This window comes from Caretta caretta, chromosome 2 (assembly GCF_965140235.1).
Source record: "Caretta caretta isolate rCarCar2 chromosome 2, rCarCar1.hap1, whole genome shotgun sequence".
Classification (NCBI taxonomy): domain Eukaryota; kingdom Metazoa; phylum Chordata; order Testudines; family Cheloniidae; genus Caretta; species Caretta caretta.
This window is the reverse complement of record NC_134207.1, coordinates 17,980,815-18,000,658: the sequence shown is the minus strand read 5'-3', so window position 1 is coordinate 18,000,658 and position 19,844 is coordinate 17,980,815. Positions and strand designations below refer to the sequence as shown.

Here is a 19,844-nt window from a genome sequence, read left to right as displayed (position 1 = left end):
TTAGCAAAGAGTAACCCAGTTGAAGAGCTTCAGTATGTTTGTTGAATAACTAAATGCTAAATCCAGACTAATGCAAAAATTAGATTATGATCAGGAAGAAGGTAAAATGTGGCTAAGGATAATTCGCTGCTTTCCTAGAGGCAAAAGCTAATAAAGAAATTGGATGAAGGTTCTAAGAGGCTGAAAATCTAAAGCAGGACTTTTCCTAGTAGGTTCTACTAGGGCTCACATAAAAAAAAAGGGGGGGGGGGCGCATAACAGTTTTAAAGCACCTGTACAGCAATAACCATTTTCAAGTGGGAGATAGGTGAAATATTTTCATTCTTCATCTCAAAACCTTTACTATCAGTGTTTAATTACCCTTTACTATCAGTGTTTAAAAGGCAGAGGCAGCATTACCTAAGTAACAATAATCTGCTCCCCATTTGAATTATTCTACAAAACCAAAAGGAGTACTTGTGGCACCTTAGAGACTAATCAATTTATTTGAGCATAAGCTTTCGTGAGCTCCAGCTCACTTCATCGGATGCATGTGATGAAGTGAGCTGAAGCTCACGAAAGCTTATGCTCAAATAAATTGGTTAATCTCTAAGGTGCCACAAGTACTCCTTTTCTTTTTGCGAATACAGACTAACACGGCTGTTACTCTGAAATCTACAAAAACAGTTACTGTAACAGAGGATGAGAAAGGATAATAAACTAAATTTTTATTTAGTGTTGTCTAAACCTTTTGTAAAGGTTCCTGGTACCTTCAGCCACATCCAATACAATAATATGTGTGGCTTGCTGCCAAGGCCACAGGAGTGGCAGAAAATCAATTTACACTTTGTAAAAGTTGAACATGTTGTTTATTGAACTGGCCCTTCCGAAGTTATATAGGGGTTTCATTTAAAATCTAGACAAATGCTTTCCTATTGAATCATAGACCTTAATAAGAAGATGCTTATATGATGGCAGTTTGATTACTCTCTCCTCCTGGTATGGGACAGACTCATGACAGACATTACGGGCTAAGCTTGATGTTCTAAGCCAGAGGTATCATGTTTGAATCAAAGGGCTTGTCTAGACAGAGAGGTAGTGTGTGGTGAGCTGAAATATAAATCTATAGCACATTAGCATGCGTAACTGGCTTTGTTGACTCTGTTACTGCACACTAAAAGTTCCACAGTGCACTTTGATCTACTCCGGTGTTTTTCAAACCACGGGTCACTACCCACTACTGGGTCGCCTTGCTCTGGTCAGCACTGCCAACTGGGATGTTAAAAGTCCCGTCAGCGGTGCTGCCCAGCTAAGGCAGGCTAGTGCTTACCTTTTCCGACACCACGCTGTGTCCCGGAAGTGGCCAGCAGCGGGGTCTGGCTTCTAGGAAGGGGGGCCACGTGCTGCCCCCGCCCCAAGCACTGGCTCCACACGATGAGTTGACGGACAATGGGAACTGGGGGGGTGGTGCCTGCAGGCGAGAGTCGTGCGGAGTCGCTTGTGCACCTCCGTCTAGGAGCCAGACCTGCTGCTGGCTGCTTCCGTGGCACAGCACAGTCCACGGTGCACCCCGGCTACGCCACTGACCGGTAGCTACTGGAGGTAAGTGCATGCCCCAACCCTGTGCCCCAATCCCCTGCCCCAACCCTGAGCCCCCCAAACCTGGAATCCCTTCCTGCACCCCAAACCGCTCATCCCAGGCCCCACCCCAGAGCTGCACCCCCAGTCTGGGGCCCTGACCCCCTCCTGCACCTCCTCCTGCCCCAGCCCAGGGTCCCCTCCCACACCCTGAACCCCTCATTCCCGCCCCACACCTCAGCCCTCACCCCCGTACCCCAACCCTGTGCCCCAGCCCTGAGCCCCTCCCACACCCCAAACCCTTCATCCTCAGCTCCACTGGGTCACAGGCATCAACAAATTTTCTTCAACTGGGTCCCCAGAAAAGAAGTTTGAAAACCACTGATCCACTCCACCTTGAAACAGCAGTGGGTCAGTGAGCAGTGCGGAACTTTTAGTGCATGGTAGCAGGCTCCACACGGAGAGTTACTGCGAGGCACTAGTATGCTATAGATTTACTCTCTGCCCTTAGAGGCAAGCCCAAAGAGGGGAAGAGATTCTGTAACACTTTGGGAGTGAAAGCTAACCATTCTGGTGCAAATGAAAGGCGGTTGTTATTTACTGACTCCCAGTGCTGGCAAGTGCATGCAAGGACTATTCCCACACCATCCCTGAGCTGTAGTTTTGTGTCCACTAGATAGAGTGACTTAGAAAAGGGAGAAGTAGGAGGAGAAGAAAATGGTCACGAAGAAGCTTGATTGTATGAACGCTGCAGAGAAGGGCCGTTAATATGAGTTCAGGGCAATCACTTGATAACCCTACACTCTTGACAGGGCCCCAGAGTTTCTCAGCTGATTTGTTAGCTCAAAAGGGAACAAGATGTTCTTCTCGAGTAGAGGGAACATAGGGAGGAAAGTTCATGCTGAACTTCCCACCCATTTGTTGGCAAAGCTTGCAGACCCCCACATTGTGGGGCTGTCCCTGGATGGGATCAAATAAAGCTGTGGCGCAGTTTAGTAATGAAGAAATAAACATTTCTGTGTGTTGCTCCCATGTGCTAAAAAAGGGCAGTGTTCAATTTGAACAGCTGTTGCAAAGGCATCCAACCAGTCTGATAAATTAGAGAAGGCTCTGAAATACACATCTGTTTAGGAAAAACAAAAAAACTTCCTGGTATTTCAAATAGCTGATTATTGAATTGATCAAGGGGCAGAAAAAAACAAAAAACAAAAAATATCTCCCCCCACCCCTACGAAACTGATATCCAGTACAAGCTGAGTTGTTAAAATAGAAGACAGGCACCTTCACTCACCTGACATTCTCATAGCGGTGAATATAGATCTTATGGAATTGGTGCTGCAGGTGCTCATCTTCCACATTGGTCATGTCGTTAATCATTTCTAGTACAACAAATCGAGGTAATACGGAGAGCACCAGCCGTTCCTGAACCAAAGCAAAAAAAAAAAAATACAGGATGGGCCCTTTAGACTGGGTCTGCGTTAATCCTTCGCAGCAAAATGACAGAGCTCTGTATTGGGAGCTTTTCCTGCACAATTAAACTTAAACTGTTTAAATGTTTGAACAGTTTTGCTGGATCAGATCCTCAGTATTGACCTCTTTTCAGAAACTCCAAATGGGGTGTATAATACTCATATGCACATAATTAGTTAATGTAACTGCAGATCAATATCTATTAACAAGTGCACAGTGAGCCTAGAATCCTGCTCATCTGGAAGTCAACGGGATAACTCACATGAGTAAGAAGAGCAGGATTTGGCCCCAAATTTGACCTAACAAGAAGAAGTTAAAGACACAGTATAATATAATAAAATGCCTACTTGTGCTATAATCTAAGGGGCAGATCCCCAATTGCTATAAATCAGCATAGCTCCAATGACTTCAGCAGAGCCATGCCAATTTACACTAGCTGAGACTGTTTAGCTGGCACTCACTATAGACCATATTTAGCTGGCAACACCAGCCTAAACTGTGTTATGATTTGGATGTCTGCAAAAGCCTTATGTGCCATCAGCCAGGCTTTGCCTCAGAGTGATCTTCATTAACCTCAATAAGAGATGCTGAAGAAGCTGGATACCAGCAATGAATTGATATGTATTTAAAATACTCTTCTTACCCGAAGGGCCAGACTATGGTGGGTGCTTGTTTATGTTTGAGAGGGGGAGGGGAAAACACAAGTTGGCTGCTGGCCTTTGTGTCACTTCTACGGCACTAGTCCTGCTAACAGTGGCAGGGAAGCATGAGACCATAAGTGACAGCTGTTGACTGAAGGAACAATGCTGACTGATGCGGTGTAGTCCCCCACCACCTCCAGCATTGCTTTGTACCTAATAGGTACAATCTGGCTGTAAAAGTTTTGTGGGTGGGGGAGTCTAAAGTAGATACAAGAGAGAGAGAAAATAACTTATTAACAATAAAGTCACAGGGCAAAATTTTCAAATGAATCTCACTGATCTAGGAGCCCAAGACCTATGTTTCAAGAGCAACTTAGGCCAAGATTTTGAAAAGCGACTAGTGATTTTAGATGCATTAATTTTGGGGTGTCCCGTTTGAGATACATTCAAAGAGCCTGGTTTTCAGAGAGTGTTGAGCACCCAGCCTTTGAAAATTAGTCTTCATTAAGATGCCTCAAGTTGAGCTCCCATAACTAATCATTTTTGAAAACCTTTAAATTTTGGCCTTAGGCATGTAGGGGCCCATGTTCCATTGACCTTCACTGAAAATAGGACTTGGACCCCAAGTAGGGTTGCCAGGTGACCAGTTTTCAACTGGAACACCTGGTCCAAAAGGAACCCTGGCAGCTCTGGTTTAATGGCCTGGTCGGCAGTGCCAAAGTGCGGTAAGCGGTACAGCAGGGCTAAGGCAGGCTCCCTACCTGCCCTGGCTCCATACTGCTCCTGGAAGCGGCCACCAGGTGCCTGCAGCCCCTAGGTGCTGGCGCGGCCAGGGACTGCGAGGCTCTGCGCGCTGCCCCCTGCCCTGAGTACTGGCTCTGCAGCTCCCGTTAGCCAGGAACCATGACCAATGGGAGCTGTGGGGGGCAGCGCCTCTGGGCACAAAGACCCCATGCACCTTGAGGCCACAGGGACCTCTAAGTGCCTTCCTCGGAGCCACGGTAAACGCCGCTGGGACCTCACACCCCAACCCCTTGGCTCAGCCCAGAGCCCCCTGCTGGACCCCAAACTCCTCATCCCTGTCCCACCTTAGAGCCCATATCCCCAGCTGGAGTCCTCACCCCCCCCGCACCCCAACCCCCTGGCAAAGCCTGGAACCGCCTCCTGCACCTCAAACCCCTCATCCCCACCCCCAGCCAGAGCCCTCACCTCCCCCCGCACCCCAACCCCTTGGCTCAGCCCAGAGTCTCATCCTGCACCCCTCATCCCTGGCCCCACCCCCAGCCAGAACCCTCACCCCCCAACCCTCTGGCCCATCCTGGAGCCCCTTCCTGCACCCCCACCCCCAGCTGGAACTCTCACGTCCCCCTGCACCCCAACCCCCTCCTGAATCCCCTCCTGCATCCCAATCCCCTCATCCCTGGCCTCACCTCCAGCTGGAGCCCTCACCCCCGCTGCACCCCAACCCTCTGCCCCAGCCCAGAGCCCCTTCCTGCACCCCAAACCCCACCCCAGAGCCTGCACCCCCAGCCCAAAGCCCATACCTCCTCCCACACACCAACACTCTGCCCCAGCCTGGTGAAAGTGTGTGAGCTTGGGGAGAAGTGAGTGATGGAGAGAGAGGGGGATGGAGTCAGTGGGGGCCTCGGAGAAGGGGTGGGGCAGGGGCAGGGCAGGGGTGTTCGGTTTGTGTGATTAGAAAGTTGGCAATGCTAGCCCCAAATCACTGAAGCACTTTTGAAAATGTAACCCATAATCTCAGAAAGTAAGCCTAACCATTTAATCAACAATGTCCAATGCTAACTACTCCACTAACTGCTCTCAGTAAAAAACAACTCAACATACTCAGCATTTAATATTAATAATTTTTAGACTGATCTAATAGACTAGGAACACTCAAGAGTAGATTCAGCTTTACTATTAGTTTATGTAAAATAAAATTGTTCTAACTGCCCAGCCTCCTGTCACAAATATAAAAACCAATTCAATGTGTCCATTATTTGGGCTACAGACCCTATCCTGAGATATCCATTGGAAACAAATCTAGCAGCTTCCACTGTCAAGACTCCAGTTAACCAGCTTTTGAGCTAAAGGCTCACAAACAAATGTCACATTGTCTGGAGTGGCTCACACTGTGAGTGCAAACTTCAGGGCAGACTGTTAAGAAGCAGGGAAAAAAACCCAAACTGGTTGTATGTTCTGTAAGTCGATTTCACCAACCCAGTCACAAGTGTGAATTCCTAAAGCACTCTAACAGTCTTACCATGGAGTCACAGACAGTCCTCTTGGGCATTCCAGTCTATCTTGCCACCCAGGCAAGCTGGACTTTGTGATAGATGATCACTTTACACCAAAAATTATAACAATATTCATCAGCCTCCAAAACTGTGGAAGGTTGGGGTTTTTTTGATCATAAATAGCTGCCTTCAACTCCTTGTAACCACCCATAATAATTGCACCTGGGCTATCAGATCAAGTCACCTTCAGTCCTGCCCCCATTATTCATTTTCTCATAAACTTACACATTGTATGTACATATTCCACATGTGTGATATTGTCAAACATTTTAAGATTTCTCTACTTCAGTTGATAGGATTCAGGGTAATCTTAAACCGTTTGAATACATTTCTTTTACATTTCTTACACACCATAGTTCTTGCCTTCCCAGTTAATCTGGTCAAGAGGATAGGCATCCACTTATCCTCTGGGACCTTGTGGATCCCACACAATCTTTCAAAGGCAGGTAGGAACTTTTCTATACAGCCACTCCCTTTTAAATTGGGCAGGCTTTCTCCCACTCCTTTATGGGCAGTGTACTTGCTGACTGAGGAAGCTCCTTTTGCTGCTCCAGTACTCTAACCTGCAATGTGTGAGCTCTCTCCTCAGCTTCTCATTGTTCCATGCATCTTTGGTGGGCTCCCTCCTCAATTTCAGCCTTGGCTTTGACTGCTGCTCTATGTTCCATGTATCTGTGATGGGTTCTGTCCTCAGCTTCTTGGATTTGATCGGTCTCCTTGATCCACAGTTCCATCATCAGTCGCTGGTGTTCTTCCTGGCCTGCCCTACTGAGCCAGTTCCACTGCAGCAGTCTCTATGGCATCTGGAGTAGCAGGGTGCTTGGATGCCTGGTCGGAACTTATGAGGAAAGCTCTTGGCTCCTCATCTAGGGCTTTCTTTTTATGGGATATTCTCCTCACCTTACATAACTTTTCAGGGTCTTTTGTCTCAGGATCATCACCTGCTCCTCTTCGTGGGTGTACGGAGAGCAATCAATGAAGTCCTTGTTCTTTGATGGCTTACAATGACCCATTTGGATTCAACAGGCTTCCCGAGGGGCTGGAGATAATCCCTCCTGGCGGGTGCAAACCAGTATTACATACTTGGTGATGTTTCCTTCCTGACTGGATTTACAGTTTCAGAGCAGTTTTACAGTTACAGAACAAACACTTAAGCACTGCCATATAGCATGGGTTACAGATATTATTAGTGAGATTAATACATGTCACAACTTACAAGCATTTCAAAAAGTCTAAAAACTAAACACGTTGTTACAAGTCTAATACCTATTTTGTATTACTAACATATAGGCAAGCTAGAATAGTTTCCAGCTATGCACATGAAGCCTAGGGATCTTGGCATGAGCTGGCACCTGGTCTACAAGGTCTATAAGCAGCAGATTAGGACAAGATGAAGAAGCATATCGATTCTTTAAGCTGCTTATCACCAAATTTCAGTTGATGAGGTTGTTGGATGGGATGAGATAAGGCCAGGGAATGCCATATACGAACCTGAGGTCAGACAAACACCAGAGATGATAATGAGAGGAAGGATGTGCATGAAATATGCCCACACATGCTACAATTGCTAAGTAAACAGACATAGGGAATCATGCATATCTGTATGTCTTTTTAAGCAACTTAGTAATAAATAAATAACTGCCTGACTAAGTAGTCAGTAATTGTCCAGGGCCACATCATGCATCTAAGATCTGCATGCAGAGGGAATTCCAAAAATATATCTCCCCTTTCTCACATGGTAGGGAGGTAGCAGCCACTTTTACAGATTGGTTCTCACTACCCTGGACATTATGGGAAGGTTTTTTAATGGGTTAGGCATGGGGACTAATCACATTAGGGAGTGGTGGTGAATAACCACATTGAGTGAACATCCTCCCACCAGCTCCCTGGAAAGCACCCTCTCTGGTGGAGAACCATGGTGCAATTGCAAGCCCAGCTCCTACAGGAGAGCCAGGGGGATAAATTCTCCCATTAGAATTGATGTCCTAGGACCTGTATGTGAGAGGAGCATTGGCCCAGGGCTTTTAAGGTCTCTCACCACCACAGTGCCTTTTGACTGTGTATTTATAGGTTTCTTTTTGACTTTGTAGTTGTCTCTCCTTTAGATGTGACTGCTCACTGGTGTGAGAGTCTGAGGGTCTAGCAGGAACGAAGGATGGGAACAGAGGTTAGGGTGTTAGCCTTGAATTCAGAAGCGCTGCATTCAATTCCCTGACCTCCTGTGTGAGCTTGGGTAAATCAGATAACCTCTCAGTGCCTCTGTTTCTCATTTCTAATATTGGGATAATAGATATTTCCCTAACTCATAGATGTGTTGTAAGGCTAAACACATTAAAGATTATGAGGTGCTCAGATACTTTGGTAATGGTGGCCATATCAGTACCTTAGATATCAGCATGAGTAGCTGGAACAACAATAGTGTTTGAAAGAAATATATCCCATGCTTACTTTTTGTAAAATGAAAACTGTCCAGCATTTTCCTTCCAGGAAGACTGACTTATTAGGTAGCAAGCAATTCCCAGCTGCACTGAAAGCGCATTATGAACAAACAACCTTCAGTTCAAACATCTTCAGTTCCACAGGTAATTTAGCTTCAGAAACTAGAACACATATTGTCAATAGTTTATTCACATTATTTCCAGCAGGAGAAAAATAATGTTCCACTTAAAGATAGTCGGTCTCTTCAGTGCATCTCCCTGCATAAAATTCTAATGCAGAACATCACTGACCCGTGCCTCTTCTTCTCCAATCTGTCCCCTACTGAGTCTGCACCTAGAATTCATTGTTAACCCAGGATGGCTTTCAGAATCTATGAGAGCCCACAGAAACTCAGAAGGAGAAGAAGCCACTCTACAGATAAGAATATCTGTCAGTGATTTGACAGACATTCTTACTGGACACCCCATCTGTTGCCTTAGTGGATGGACATTGCAAACTGTGACCTTTATAGAGGTGGGAGTCCACATTTCCACAACTCTGCTCTGTTTATTTTTCTGCCCTTCCCATTCGGAAAGCTCACTTCCTAGTTCAGTGACCAAACCTGCAAAAATATGCAGTCAGTTTGAATTGCAGGTCCCAGAATGCACTTGTGTAGTGACAGTTCTAATGCAACCCCGCCATTGTTAACACAATGTCTCAGGGCTTCTCCGCACAGCAGACTTGGGGTCATTAGCTGATCAAAAGCCAAAATTTTCAAGGAAAAATAAAAACACTCTTGGTACTTCATGTCCTTAAGATACACTCTAACATAACAAAACTCTGCATCTGATGAAATCAGCTGTAGCTCACGAAAGCTTATGCTCAAATAAATTTGTTAGTCTCTAAGGTGCCACAAGTACTCCTTTTCTTTTTGCGAATACAGACTAACACGGCTGCTACTCTGAAATCTAACAGAATATTGTCTCAGTGTCCCTTATTCTCTGAATATTATAACACATTGCTCAGCATGACTATATAATAAAACCCCTTTTAACTAAATCATATCAGTCTTTTAGGCATCCAGATGATTAAAAAGTCTGACAAATTCCTCTGAAGACACTTGCCTTATATTCAAAGCTCTTTCCATTATAAAATCATGTATTTTATTTCCGACTTTCTCCTTGTAGAAAGGAAATTGTACTTTGAATTGAAAGAAAAAAGAAAAGAAATCAAACAGAAGAACTGTTTATTATTGAACTACTTATTAATGCTGTGATAAGAGCAAATAAGAAAAGGCCATTTCTTCATAGACACAGAGACAAAGAAATAGAATATTCTTTCTTTCATGACAGGAAAGATTTATAAACCTCATTGGTGTTCATTTGGGGAAGGTATCAAACAGTGGCTCCAGAACATTTTTTTTAAAATAAAGGACGGTTCACTTGACACACATTCAGCAAACCAAGAAAAATGTGCCTAACACATTTGATACTTTGACCTTCATCCTACTTATTAAGATAAATTCAATGGTCTTAACTGCACATAAAATCTGGCAATGACCCATAAAAAGAGAGATGATCTTTAGTGTGCCACCGCTGTAGACGTTTACTATAATACCCCAGCACGTGCAGGGATATTGTCCAGATGCCAGCATGAATCCCATATGCAGTTCACACAGTAAGCTGTATTGTATGTCATGCTACAGCCAAACATTTTAAAATGGAAACAAAATTACTGCATATATAAATTATGCAAAACAGTCCGTGATTGATTCCCCTGCTTATAAAATCCACCAGCTAATAATGTCTGCGGGCACCATCCTCAGCAGAGGCAAAGTTGGCTCTAAACCACTCTTATGCCACCCATGACCATACTCTGGTGGAGGTGCTGAACCAGTCACATTCTGCAAGTCAGAGCAGCCACAGGGCTGCTCAAATTCATACTATTTAGGGATCACTTCCTTGGCCAGGGATTGGTGGAGTGCATAGCATACCATGTACTTCCCTTCTCTCCCCTGGAACATGCTCTCTCACCTCCATCTAACCCTGATATGCCATCTAGTCTATACAGCTTTCCTACTTTGCACCAATGCAGCAGTGCAAAGAGATCTTTGCAGGTCTAAGGATATAATTTTCTGTGTATACTCGCCTTTATTTAAGGATCTCTCAGTGTTTTGCAAACACTGCTATGAACTACATATTATTATTTCCATTTTACAAATGTGGAAACTGAGGCACAGAATGATTCTGTGGCCGCCCCAAGGTCACATGCAGCATACCAGTGACAGATCAAGGAATAGAACGCAGAGTCCTGAGTCTCTCTGCAGTCGCCTATGCTTCATTACTGGAACCACTCTCTTACTGTACAAATCTGTTCTCTCCCCCCCCCCCCCGCACCCATTACCTTCCCCCCTTCACAATTCCAGTCAGTTTCATAGTGGGTGGCACTTTTGGGGAGTGAGCAATGTATGCCAAATATCTTTTGAGGATGCTCATGCCTCAGAGAGAAACCTAATGGGGAAATGTCCTGAAGGCTGAAGCAGAAGGAAAGGGGGACGGTCCACCAGATCACCTTGTTGCATCTCCTGTTGCTAGATGAGCAACTGACTAGTAGGAGAGTGATAGTAATGATAAGAAGTCTGGAAATACACAGGACCTAATCATTCAAGAGAAAAGAAGTAATAACTATCTACAACTATCCAAAGGGATGTTATAAAGGAGACAGATCTCTTTTATCCTCCGTCCTTTATCCTTTAGTCAGCGAGGAAGGAACAAGAAGGAATGGACTTAAACTGGAGCAGGACAATTTTAAGTTAACTAAAAGAAAAGCCTTCACTGGAAGAACAGTTAGACAAGGGAACAGGCCAGCTGAAATCACAATCAAAGACCAGACTTTATACACATCTATTACTGAACTATTAGGGACAGTTTAGGAAGAATTAATTAAATCCTATCACGAGAATGGGAAATTACCTACATGAGTTATTACAGGTTCATTTTGATCCATATGATGCTAAGATTATTTTTATGCCACAGTCCACATGTTGCATTATGCATCTGCAATAAACGACACCAATCCCAACATCGTCCCTATGGCTGGATTGTAACTTTGGTGAATGGAAAAGGAGTACTTGTGGCACCTTAGAGACTAACCAGTTTATCTGAGCATAAGCTTTCGTGAGCTACAGCTCACTTCATCGGATGCATATGATGCATCCGATGAAGTAGGCTGTAGCTCACGAAAGCTTATGCTCAAATAAACTGGTTAGTCTCTAAGGTGCCACAAGTACTCCTTTTCTTTTTGCGAATACAGACTAACACGGCTGTTACTCTGAAACCGTTGGTGAATGGGCATTTCTCCCACTGAAAGTCAGGCCTGCACACTCCAGCACAGAATTTGGCCATGTGTATTCACAACCCAGTTCAACATCTCCCTGCTGAGTAATTAATACCCTTTAAACATTTTTCATAAAGCCTTAATTAGCAAAAAGATCAGAGCCTAATCTTGTGAGTAAAAATTCATTTGTAGAGATGAATAAAGGAACAAACATCAACAAATATATTAATGACATGGGCCCTGAGGGAGGATGCCAAGAGGAAGCTACGCTCCACAGGATTCCCCTGTGGAATGAGTATGGGATTCAACCCAAAGAGAACACTGTCTGCACCAGCCCCTTCCAGGCAGCACAGCTCCAACAGAGTCATGCTGCCAGAGCTTCTCCTGGACTTCCTTTGCTTTCTCACCCTTTTCTTCATGGGCAGTTCGGTGGCAGGATCAGCACAGATCAAGGAAAAATTAGAAGATTTCCCGCCTCCTTATTACCAGTTTGTATCAGAACCTCCCTCTCTGCCTTTCTGTTCCCACCCACCTGCCCGATATCTGTGAACTCAAGATCATAGATTAGAGGTGAGACTCTAGTTTATAGGGAAAACAACTTCACACTTGCAGTCTTTATTTTAAGAAGCTTTTTGCCAGGACCAAACTTGCTTAAAGGAGGTAGTTAATGAATATCACAATGTAGGCTTAGTTATCTTAAGCCTCTAGGTTAATAGAATAAGAAACCTTAACCTTTTCAAAGTGCATTTGCTCATTTTACATTTTAGAAACAAGAAAATGTAATCATTGTATGAAAGAAAAAGTAATTATTTTCAGAATAGCTTTAATTTTCAAAAAACCTTTATGGAAAAATCAACTCTCATTATAGTTAGGGACTCTGAACTGAAATTATGAAAGGTTTCAGAGGGGAAGCCATGTTAGTCTGTATCCACAAAAAGAAAAGGAGTACTTGTGGCACTTTAGAGACTAACAAATTTGAGCATAAGCTTTCGTGAACTACAGCTCACTTCACGAAAGCTTATACTCAAATAAATTTGTTAGTCTCTAAGGTGCCACAAGTCCTCCTTTTCTTTGAACTGAAATTCTCACACTCTTACGTCATCTAAAATAGATGGGCTCTTTGTCGCACTTCTTTACAATACTCTATGAAGACAATAGTAGGTGATGCATGGGATACAGAAGGAAAAGCAATATCTTATATGTTCTGGTTTGTGAGTTTACAAGGTTGTCTATTAGTTTTTATTACTTGCTGCTGCAATGTGAGATTACAAGACATATCAGCTTGCCTTTATTTTGGATTCAGCTAGTTACCAATTCCAGTTATTCAGTACTTGGCTGCTTATGGCACTTAGAAATTTGGTATACTCCAAGAAAAACACAGGGCAGTGCTGAAACCTCTAGTTATATATTTTTTTTGTTTGGGTACTTGATTTGAGAATCTTTTGAAATGTGGCAATTTGTGGCCTTTTCCAAAGCAACTGGGGTTTATAGAAGTTTATGCGCAGTAGCCTTAATACTGTGTATAGTTAATAAAAAGGCACCAGAGAAAATGTTTATTGTTTCAAGGTGAGAAGAGACACACAGTTTCTCCCACCATTGGGGGAACATGTTATTTGATATTTTCCTAGGTAATGGAGTAGAGAATGGCATGAAGTAGTAAACACAGGACATAATGGAGGAGAGCATGGCTCACGGCTGCTTTTTAAGAGTACCGTTTGATCTCATTGTCGCCTCCTTGTTTGACAGGGGATAAAAAGGAATGGCTGATAACTGCAAATAGCTAGTATAATATTGTGAAATCCTGACGGCTTTGGTGATTAACATTATATCCTAAGTGTTGCTGTAATTCAAAGGTAACTTTCAGTTTGGTCATTTGGTTATGCACCAATATAGCTTGCAAAGTTTATTTATCAAGGTGCCCTCTTTGGAGCTGGAGCTCCCTGTAAGGCAGAAGGCTCCCTCTGGGGATGGAAGCTTGTGTTTTTATACCTTAAGAGTGATACTTTGATCTGTGAACACTAACTTTGTCATGTAGCATGCTGGTAAACAAAGTGCACTGACCATTGTTGCTGAAGTACATTTTTGTTGAGGTAACTGTAAATACTGTTGTGTTTTGTTTTTCCCCATAAGGTCCAGCCACTAGAGGGTGACACAGAGACACAGCATAGGCTACACAATAATATACATCTCTAGCCGGTCTTGTTGGGGTGAAAGTTGATGTGTATTTTAGATACTGTCCAAAATTGTTATACTCCATTGGCAACAGTGTATTGCAAGGGAAATTTTAAATAATTTTTAAGTAATGTTCGTGTGTTTCTACCCACCCTCATAATACATTCTGGTGTGATAATTTGTTGGATGATTTTAGAGGATAAAAACAACTAGGAAGAAAAAGTACTTATGTGACAACACAGGCAAGTCCTCAATAGAAATACTATACTATCTTCTGGCTTATCACCCACTGGGCTCTATAGCCTTGCCTTAATAAAATTTGATGTATACAACAAAAAATAGAATCCCACTCAAAAAGCAGATCTATAAAGGCTTCAAAAATCTGCAGCACTTAAAATTCCTCTTCTTGTACAGATAATTAGGATAAACAAATGTTTCTAGTCCTGCTTTTAATTTTATTTGGATGTGAATGGAGTTCCCTGTTACAAAGTCAATCCATATTCCAGACTAAAAGACCATAATGGTTCCTTCTGGCTTTAACATCTATGAATCTATATCTCACAACACTCCTTGACCTTTCTACGATTGCTTTGATCCTGTTGCTGTTAAATGCTCTTATAATTATTCTACATTGCTGGTATTCTTCATTCATTTAGATCCCCCTCCCCATTTTGTTATTTTCTTGTGGTTTAAAAAATTACCAAGCATCTTGGATAATAAGTATGTTCCTTAAATAATAAGAAAATAACAAGAAAAGTGGCAGAAATAAAGATTGAGTGTCATTTCTTTTGCAGCCTAATATCATAGAATATAGAAATGGAAAAGACCCCAAAGGTTATATCCTACCATCTCCCTGCCAAAGCAGGAATACTCCCTATTGTTTATTTATATGTGTTTTGTCCAATCTTAAATGTCACAAGCACCAAGGCTTCCAACATTTCCCAGGAGAGGCTTTTCCATGGATTAACAGATTTCACTATCAGAAAATGTTCATGTAGTTCATAGAGATTAAGTCTGGAAGGGACATATAATCTAATCTGACCTCCTGTACATCACAGGCCATTACATTTCACCCAGTTATCCCTATGTGGAGGCTGAGCACATGAGCAAGACTCACCAGCTAAGCATCTAGGATTCCCTGTACCACCTCAAAGCACTGATCCAACATATCCGGTGTCCTATCTCATAAATTCATAGAGCTTAAGGCCAGAGGGGACCATTAGATTAACTAATCTGATACTAAACCTGCTTAGACGTTGTAATCAAGTCACATCTCAAACCAAACTTCTCTTTCTGATATGCTAAATTGATTGCACTCTTAGTCTCTCACCATTTGAATAATTTTTGTGGCTCTTTTCTGCACCCTCTCCAGTCTCCAGCTGTCCTATTTTAAATGTACTGTCTTAATTTCATCCTATTATTTAACTTTCACTGATAGCATGCAAGAGCCTATGGTGCTAATGAAAAATGTTTGCCAACCCTTCTGCCATCTCTGCTATTTGACTAATTCTACTGACACTGAATACTTCTTGATATTCAGCCCAGTCATATAATTTCTAGATTGCTGGTCTGACTCCTGAGGGCATGTGGACATTACCTCAGCTCTCTCTGCCCCCAGCATTCTTAGCTGATGAAGCAGCGACAAGGTCTCAGACCAGTCTGCAATGCGATATTAACAGCACTAGGTGCCAAGTTATTCTAAGCAACACCAATACTAGACTTTTACTATTTAGCTTTCATTGTTTTAGAGCAACCACCATTGGGTCAAACCAACACCCCAAGTAGCCTTAGGCCAATATTTTAAAAAGCGACAAGTGATTTTGGCTGCCCCAGATTTTAAGTACACACTTTACGCACCTTCTTTTGTGGCTGCCGATGCTGTTCAATATCACCTGGAGAATAAAGTCATTCCTGTTGGACTAGCAAAAAAGGCATTATTTTACTGCTTTGGAAACATAAACATAGCAAATGAGACTGCTGTAACTATCACAGCATTACTCTTCTCTCTGTCCTGAGGAAAGTTTTTGCCTATGTCCTGTTGGGTCAAAACATTGATATCTTAAGGAGCAACAGAAGACCACAACAAGCTGGCTTCACTCCCAGCCATGCCACAATGTGCCACCTTATTCAGAAGGTACAAGAATTCAAGTGCCACATTCACACTGCATTCATGGATATGAAGGCCGAGTTTGACTCTCTTGACAGGGAATCGCTTTGGCTGATCAGTGACCTTCACCTTCTGGAAAAGTCTTCAGGCAGCCAACTCAGGTGTATTTAGAGTTTGCAAAAGGTACTTGAATGATGACTGTGGAGCCTGGGATCCTCTATTTAACCATAGCCAGTAGAAATGCAGACTGCCTGGACAAAGTGTCTCATCTCTGTTGAGCTGTGAGAACATTTCCATTTCTGTGCCCTTTCCATCCTTGACCTCTCTACTGCAACTAGTCATTCTCAGCAGTGATAGTCTTGTATTTAGTTATTATTATTTTTAATTAAATATCTGTGTATTTGGCAGTGAACTGAGATGACCAAAGTCAAAGGCCACCAAACACCCATCAGACAGTAATAAGTCCGGCTCACTATTGACCTGTGCTAGGTTTGAACAAGTGTTTGAGAGGTGACACAACATATATATTATAATAAACAACTCTGAAACTATTTATAGTGTGAGAATTATGTCTTCTTGCTCACCAACAGAACTCAGATAGGGAAAGCTTCTTTTCACTGAAGCCCTAACCGGACTATTGATTTTACAAATTGCAGTTCATTTGCACTGGTTGTACACTAGTATCACTCTACTGACCTCAGTGGAGTTACTCCTCATCTACAATGGGCATGAGAGGTGACAGGTCCTTTAACTACTGATTTGCAGTCCTTTTCTTAAATCTTTGCTTGAAGGAAGGAGCTATGGGTGCTGCTTTGAGGATGGACTAGACATAATCAGAAAGGGCAAACGCTGCAGACGAGCAGAGCCAGGAGAAACAGGATCTGAAATCTTATGGCAAAAGTATTCCCTTGGTCACTGCAAGTGGAAGCGTTAGACATTTCTGGGGTAGAGGACAGGAAGAGGGGAACATCAGCTCTGTGACATGTTCCTAGGTTTCTAGAGAAGCTTCAATACATGTGAACATCAAGGTTTTGGTTTCATGAGTCAGGAGGGAGCAGGGCTAGGGCGAAGAGAGTCACCCCCTATGGCACAAGTGTACAAGACTTGCGAAGCACAATATAACACTGGCCCAGTCCGCCAGTTAAGTTGTTGGCCTATCCACTGAGTGATTCTCCTTAGCCTCAAAGTGGAAACTTGAATGCAGCAGCCACAAAGGACATTATGCGATCATGGCTCCTAAGGGAAATGTGCCACTGTAAGAGAAAGGCCTGGGGAACTGTGCAGAGGCATTAGGCTGTCCTAACTGGGTGTCTGAAGTTCTACAGATTTAGAGGGCTGAAACGCCCTGCCCATTCCCACTTGAGCTGGGTGACATTTTTCACACTAAAGTTCGTCAGCAAAAAAATGCAGATCGCGCAACACAAGAAACATTTTGTGAATTTGTGTCAATTTCACTGAATTGTTTCAGTCGTTTAAAAATATTTTAAATGAAACATTTAATTTTGACATTTTCAAAGAAAAACATTTTGATTTTTCAATTCAACATGACTTTTTGTATCTAAAATTTCTTTAATTTTATTTTAAAAGCAATCAGAAACATTTAAAGATGCTTAAAATTGAAATAAATATTTAATTTGACTAAAACAATTTTTTTAAACTTTTTGATTTGCCAAAAACTTTTTAAAAAATCATTTTTGGTTTGATCAGAAGCTACTTCCTCCTTCTCCTGATTTTTCAGAATTGCTAGTGACTCGAAAAGTCTTATTCACTCAGCTCAAATCACATTGGGGGCTAAAGTTCTCCTCCACAATAGAATGGGCTCCACCTAAACCAAAACAGAACCAGATTGCTGGCATGTAAAATTAAAAAAGATTGCAGAGGAGTTTTTTAAACTGTGGGCTGAGGGAAAGTCAACATGTGCATAGGAGCACATGGTTCAGACAGAGACACCCTGCAGGGGAGAATCTATTAATGCGGATTCTCTATGTCCTAGTAAGGAGCAGAGGATGGAAGAGGATCAAATACAGGTAGGATCTGATGAGAAACAGTCAAATGAAAAAGAGTCCCATTCACTTACATCACATAATGGCAGACAGCTAAAAGTGACACATTTTATAAGTGCTTATATACAAATGCTAGAAGTCTACATACTAAGATGGATGAACTTGAGTGCCTGGTGTTAAATGAGAATATTGATATACTAGGCATCACAGAAACTTGGTGGAATGATGATCATCAATGGGATATGTTAATACTGGAGTACAAAATATAGAGGAATGATAGAATAGGTCGTGCTGGTGGGGGAATGACACTACATGTAAAAGAAAGCAGTGAATCAAATATAGTAAAAATCTTAAATTAATCAAACTGTACCATATAATCTCTCTGGATAGCAATGCCATACTTGAATAATAAGAATATAGCAGTAGGGATATACTACCGACCACCTGATGAGGATGGTGATGAGACTGTGAAATGCTCTGGGAGATTAGAGAGGCAATAAAAAATAGAAAACTCAATAATAATGGGGGATTTCAACTATCCCCATATTGACTGGGTACATGTCACCTCAGGACAGGATTCAGACATAAAGCTTCTTGACACCACAAATGACTGTTTCTTGGAGCCTCTCAAGAACCCACAAGAGGAGAGGCAATTATTGATATAGTCCTAAGCGGAGCACAGGATCTGGTCTAATAAGTGAATGCAGCTGAACCACGTGGTAATCACAACCATAATATAAATTAAATTTAACATCCCTGCGGGGAAACACCAAAGAAGCCCATCATGGTAGCATTTAACTTCAGAAAGAGGATCTACACAAAAATGAGGAAACTAGTTAAACAGAAATTAAAAAGGTATAGTCCCCAAAGTGAAATATCTGCAAGCTGCAGAGAAACTATTTAAAAACACCATAGGAGAGGCTCAAACTAAATATATATCCAGAAACAATAATAACAACCCACCCCCCTCCTGCCCTCCAAAATGGGAAGATGTCAAAAAAAAAATACAACCAGGGCTAAACAATAACGTAAAGAAGTCAATTAAAGACAAAAAAGGCATCCTTTTAACACTGGAAGTCAAACCTTACTGAGGAAAATAGAAAGGAGCATAAACACAAGTCAAGTGTAAAGTATAATTAGACAGGCCAAAACAGAATCTGAAAAGCAACTAGCAAAAGACACAAAAACGAATGGTAATTTTTTTCTAAGTACATCAGAAGCAGGAAGCTTGCCAAACCATCTAGTGGGGCTACTGGATGATCAAGGTATCAAAGCAGCACTCAAGGACGACAAGGGAGATTCCCAGACCTGAGCCTTTCTTTTTAGGTAACAGATCTGAGGAACAGTCACCAGATTCAGGTGTCAGTCGAGGAGGTTGTGGAACAAATTGATACGTTAAATAGTAATAAGTCATCAGGACCAGATCGTATTCACCCAAGAGTTCTGAAGGAACTCAAATGTGAAATTGCAGAACTACTAACTGTGGTTTGTAACCTATCATTTAAATCAGCTTCTTTACCAGATGGCTGGAAGATAGCTAATGTGAAGCCAATTCATAAAAAGGGCTCCAGAGGTGATCCCAGTAATTACAGGCCAGTAAATGACTTTAGTACTGGGCAAACTGGTTGAAACTATAGTAAAGAACAGAATTGTCAGACACATAGATCAACATAATTTGTTGGGGAAGAGTCAACAGGATTTTTGTAAAGGGAAATCATGCCTCACCAACCTACTAGAATTATTTGAGCGGGTCAACAAGCATGTGATCAATGGTGATCCTCCAGTGGATATAGCATACTTAGACTTTCAGAAAGCCTTTGACAAGATTCCCCACCAAAGGCCC

General features: G+C 42.4%; 1 protein-coding gene across 2 annotated transcripts in view; it reads right to left on the bottom strand.

Moving 5' to 3' along the window:
* The window catches only part of ADCY8 (adenylate cyclase 8), a 179,563-nt gene that overhangs the window by 90,766 nt on the left and 68,953 nt on the right, over window positions 1-19,844 (bottom strand). For both annotated transcript variants that reach the window (XM_048841664.2, XM_048841661.2), the window contains exon 3: window positions 2,849-2,979. In XM_048841664.2, coding sequence (XP_048697621.2) covers window positions 2,849-2,979 — 131 coding nt within the window. The remainder of the gene's footprint in view (window positions 1-2,848; window positions 2,980-19,844) is intronic.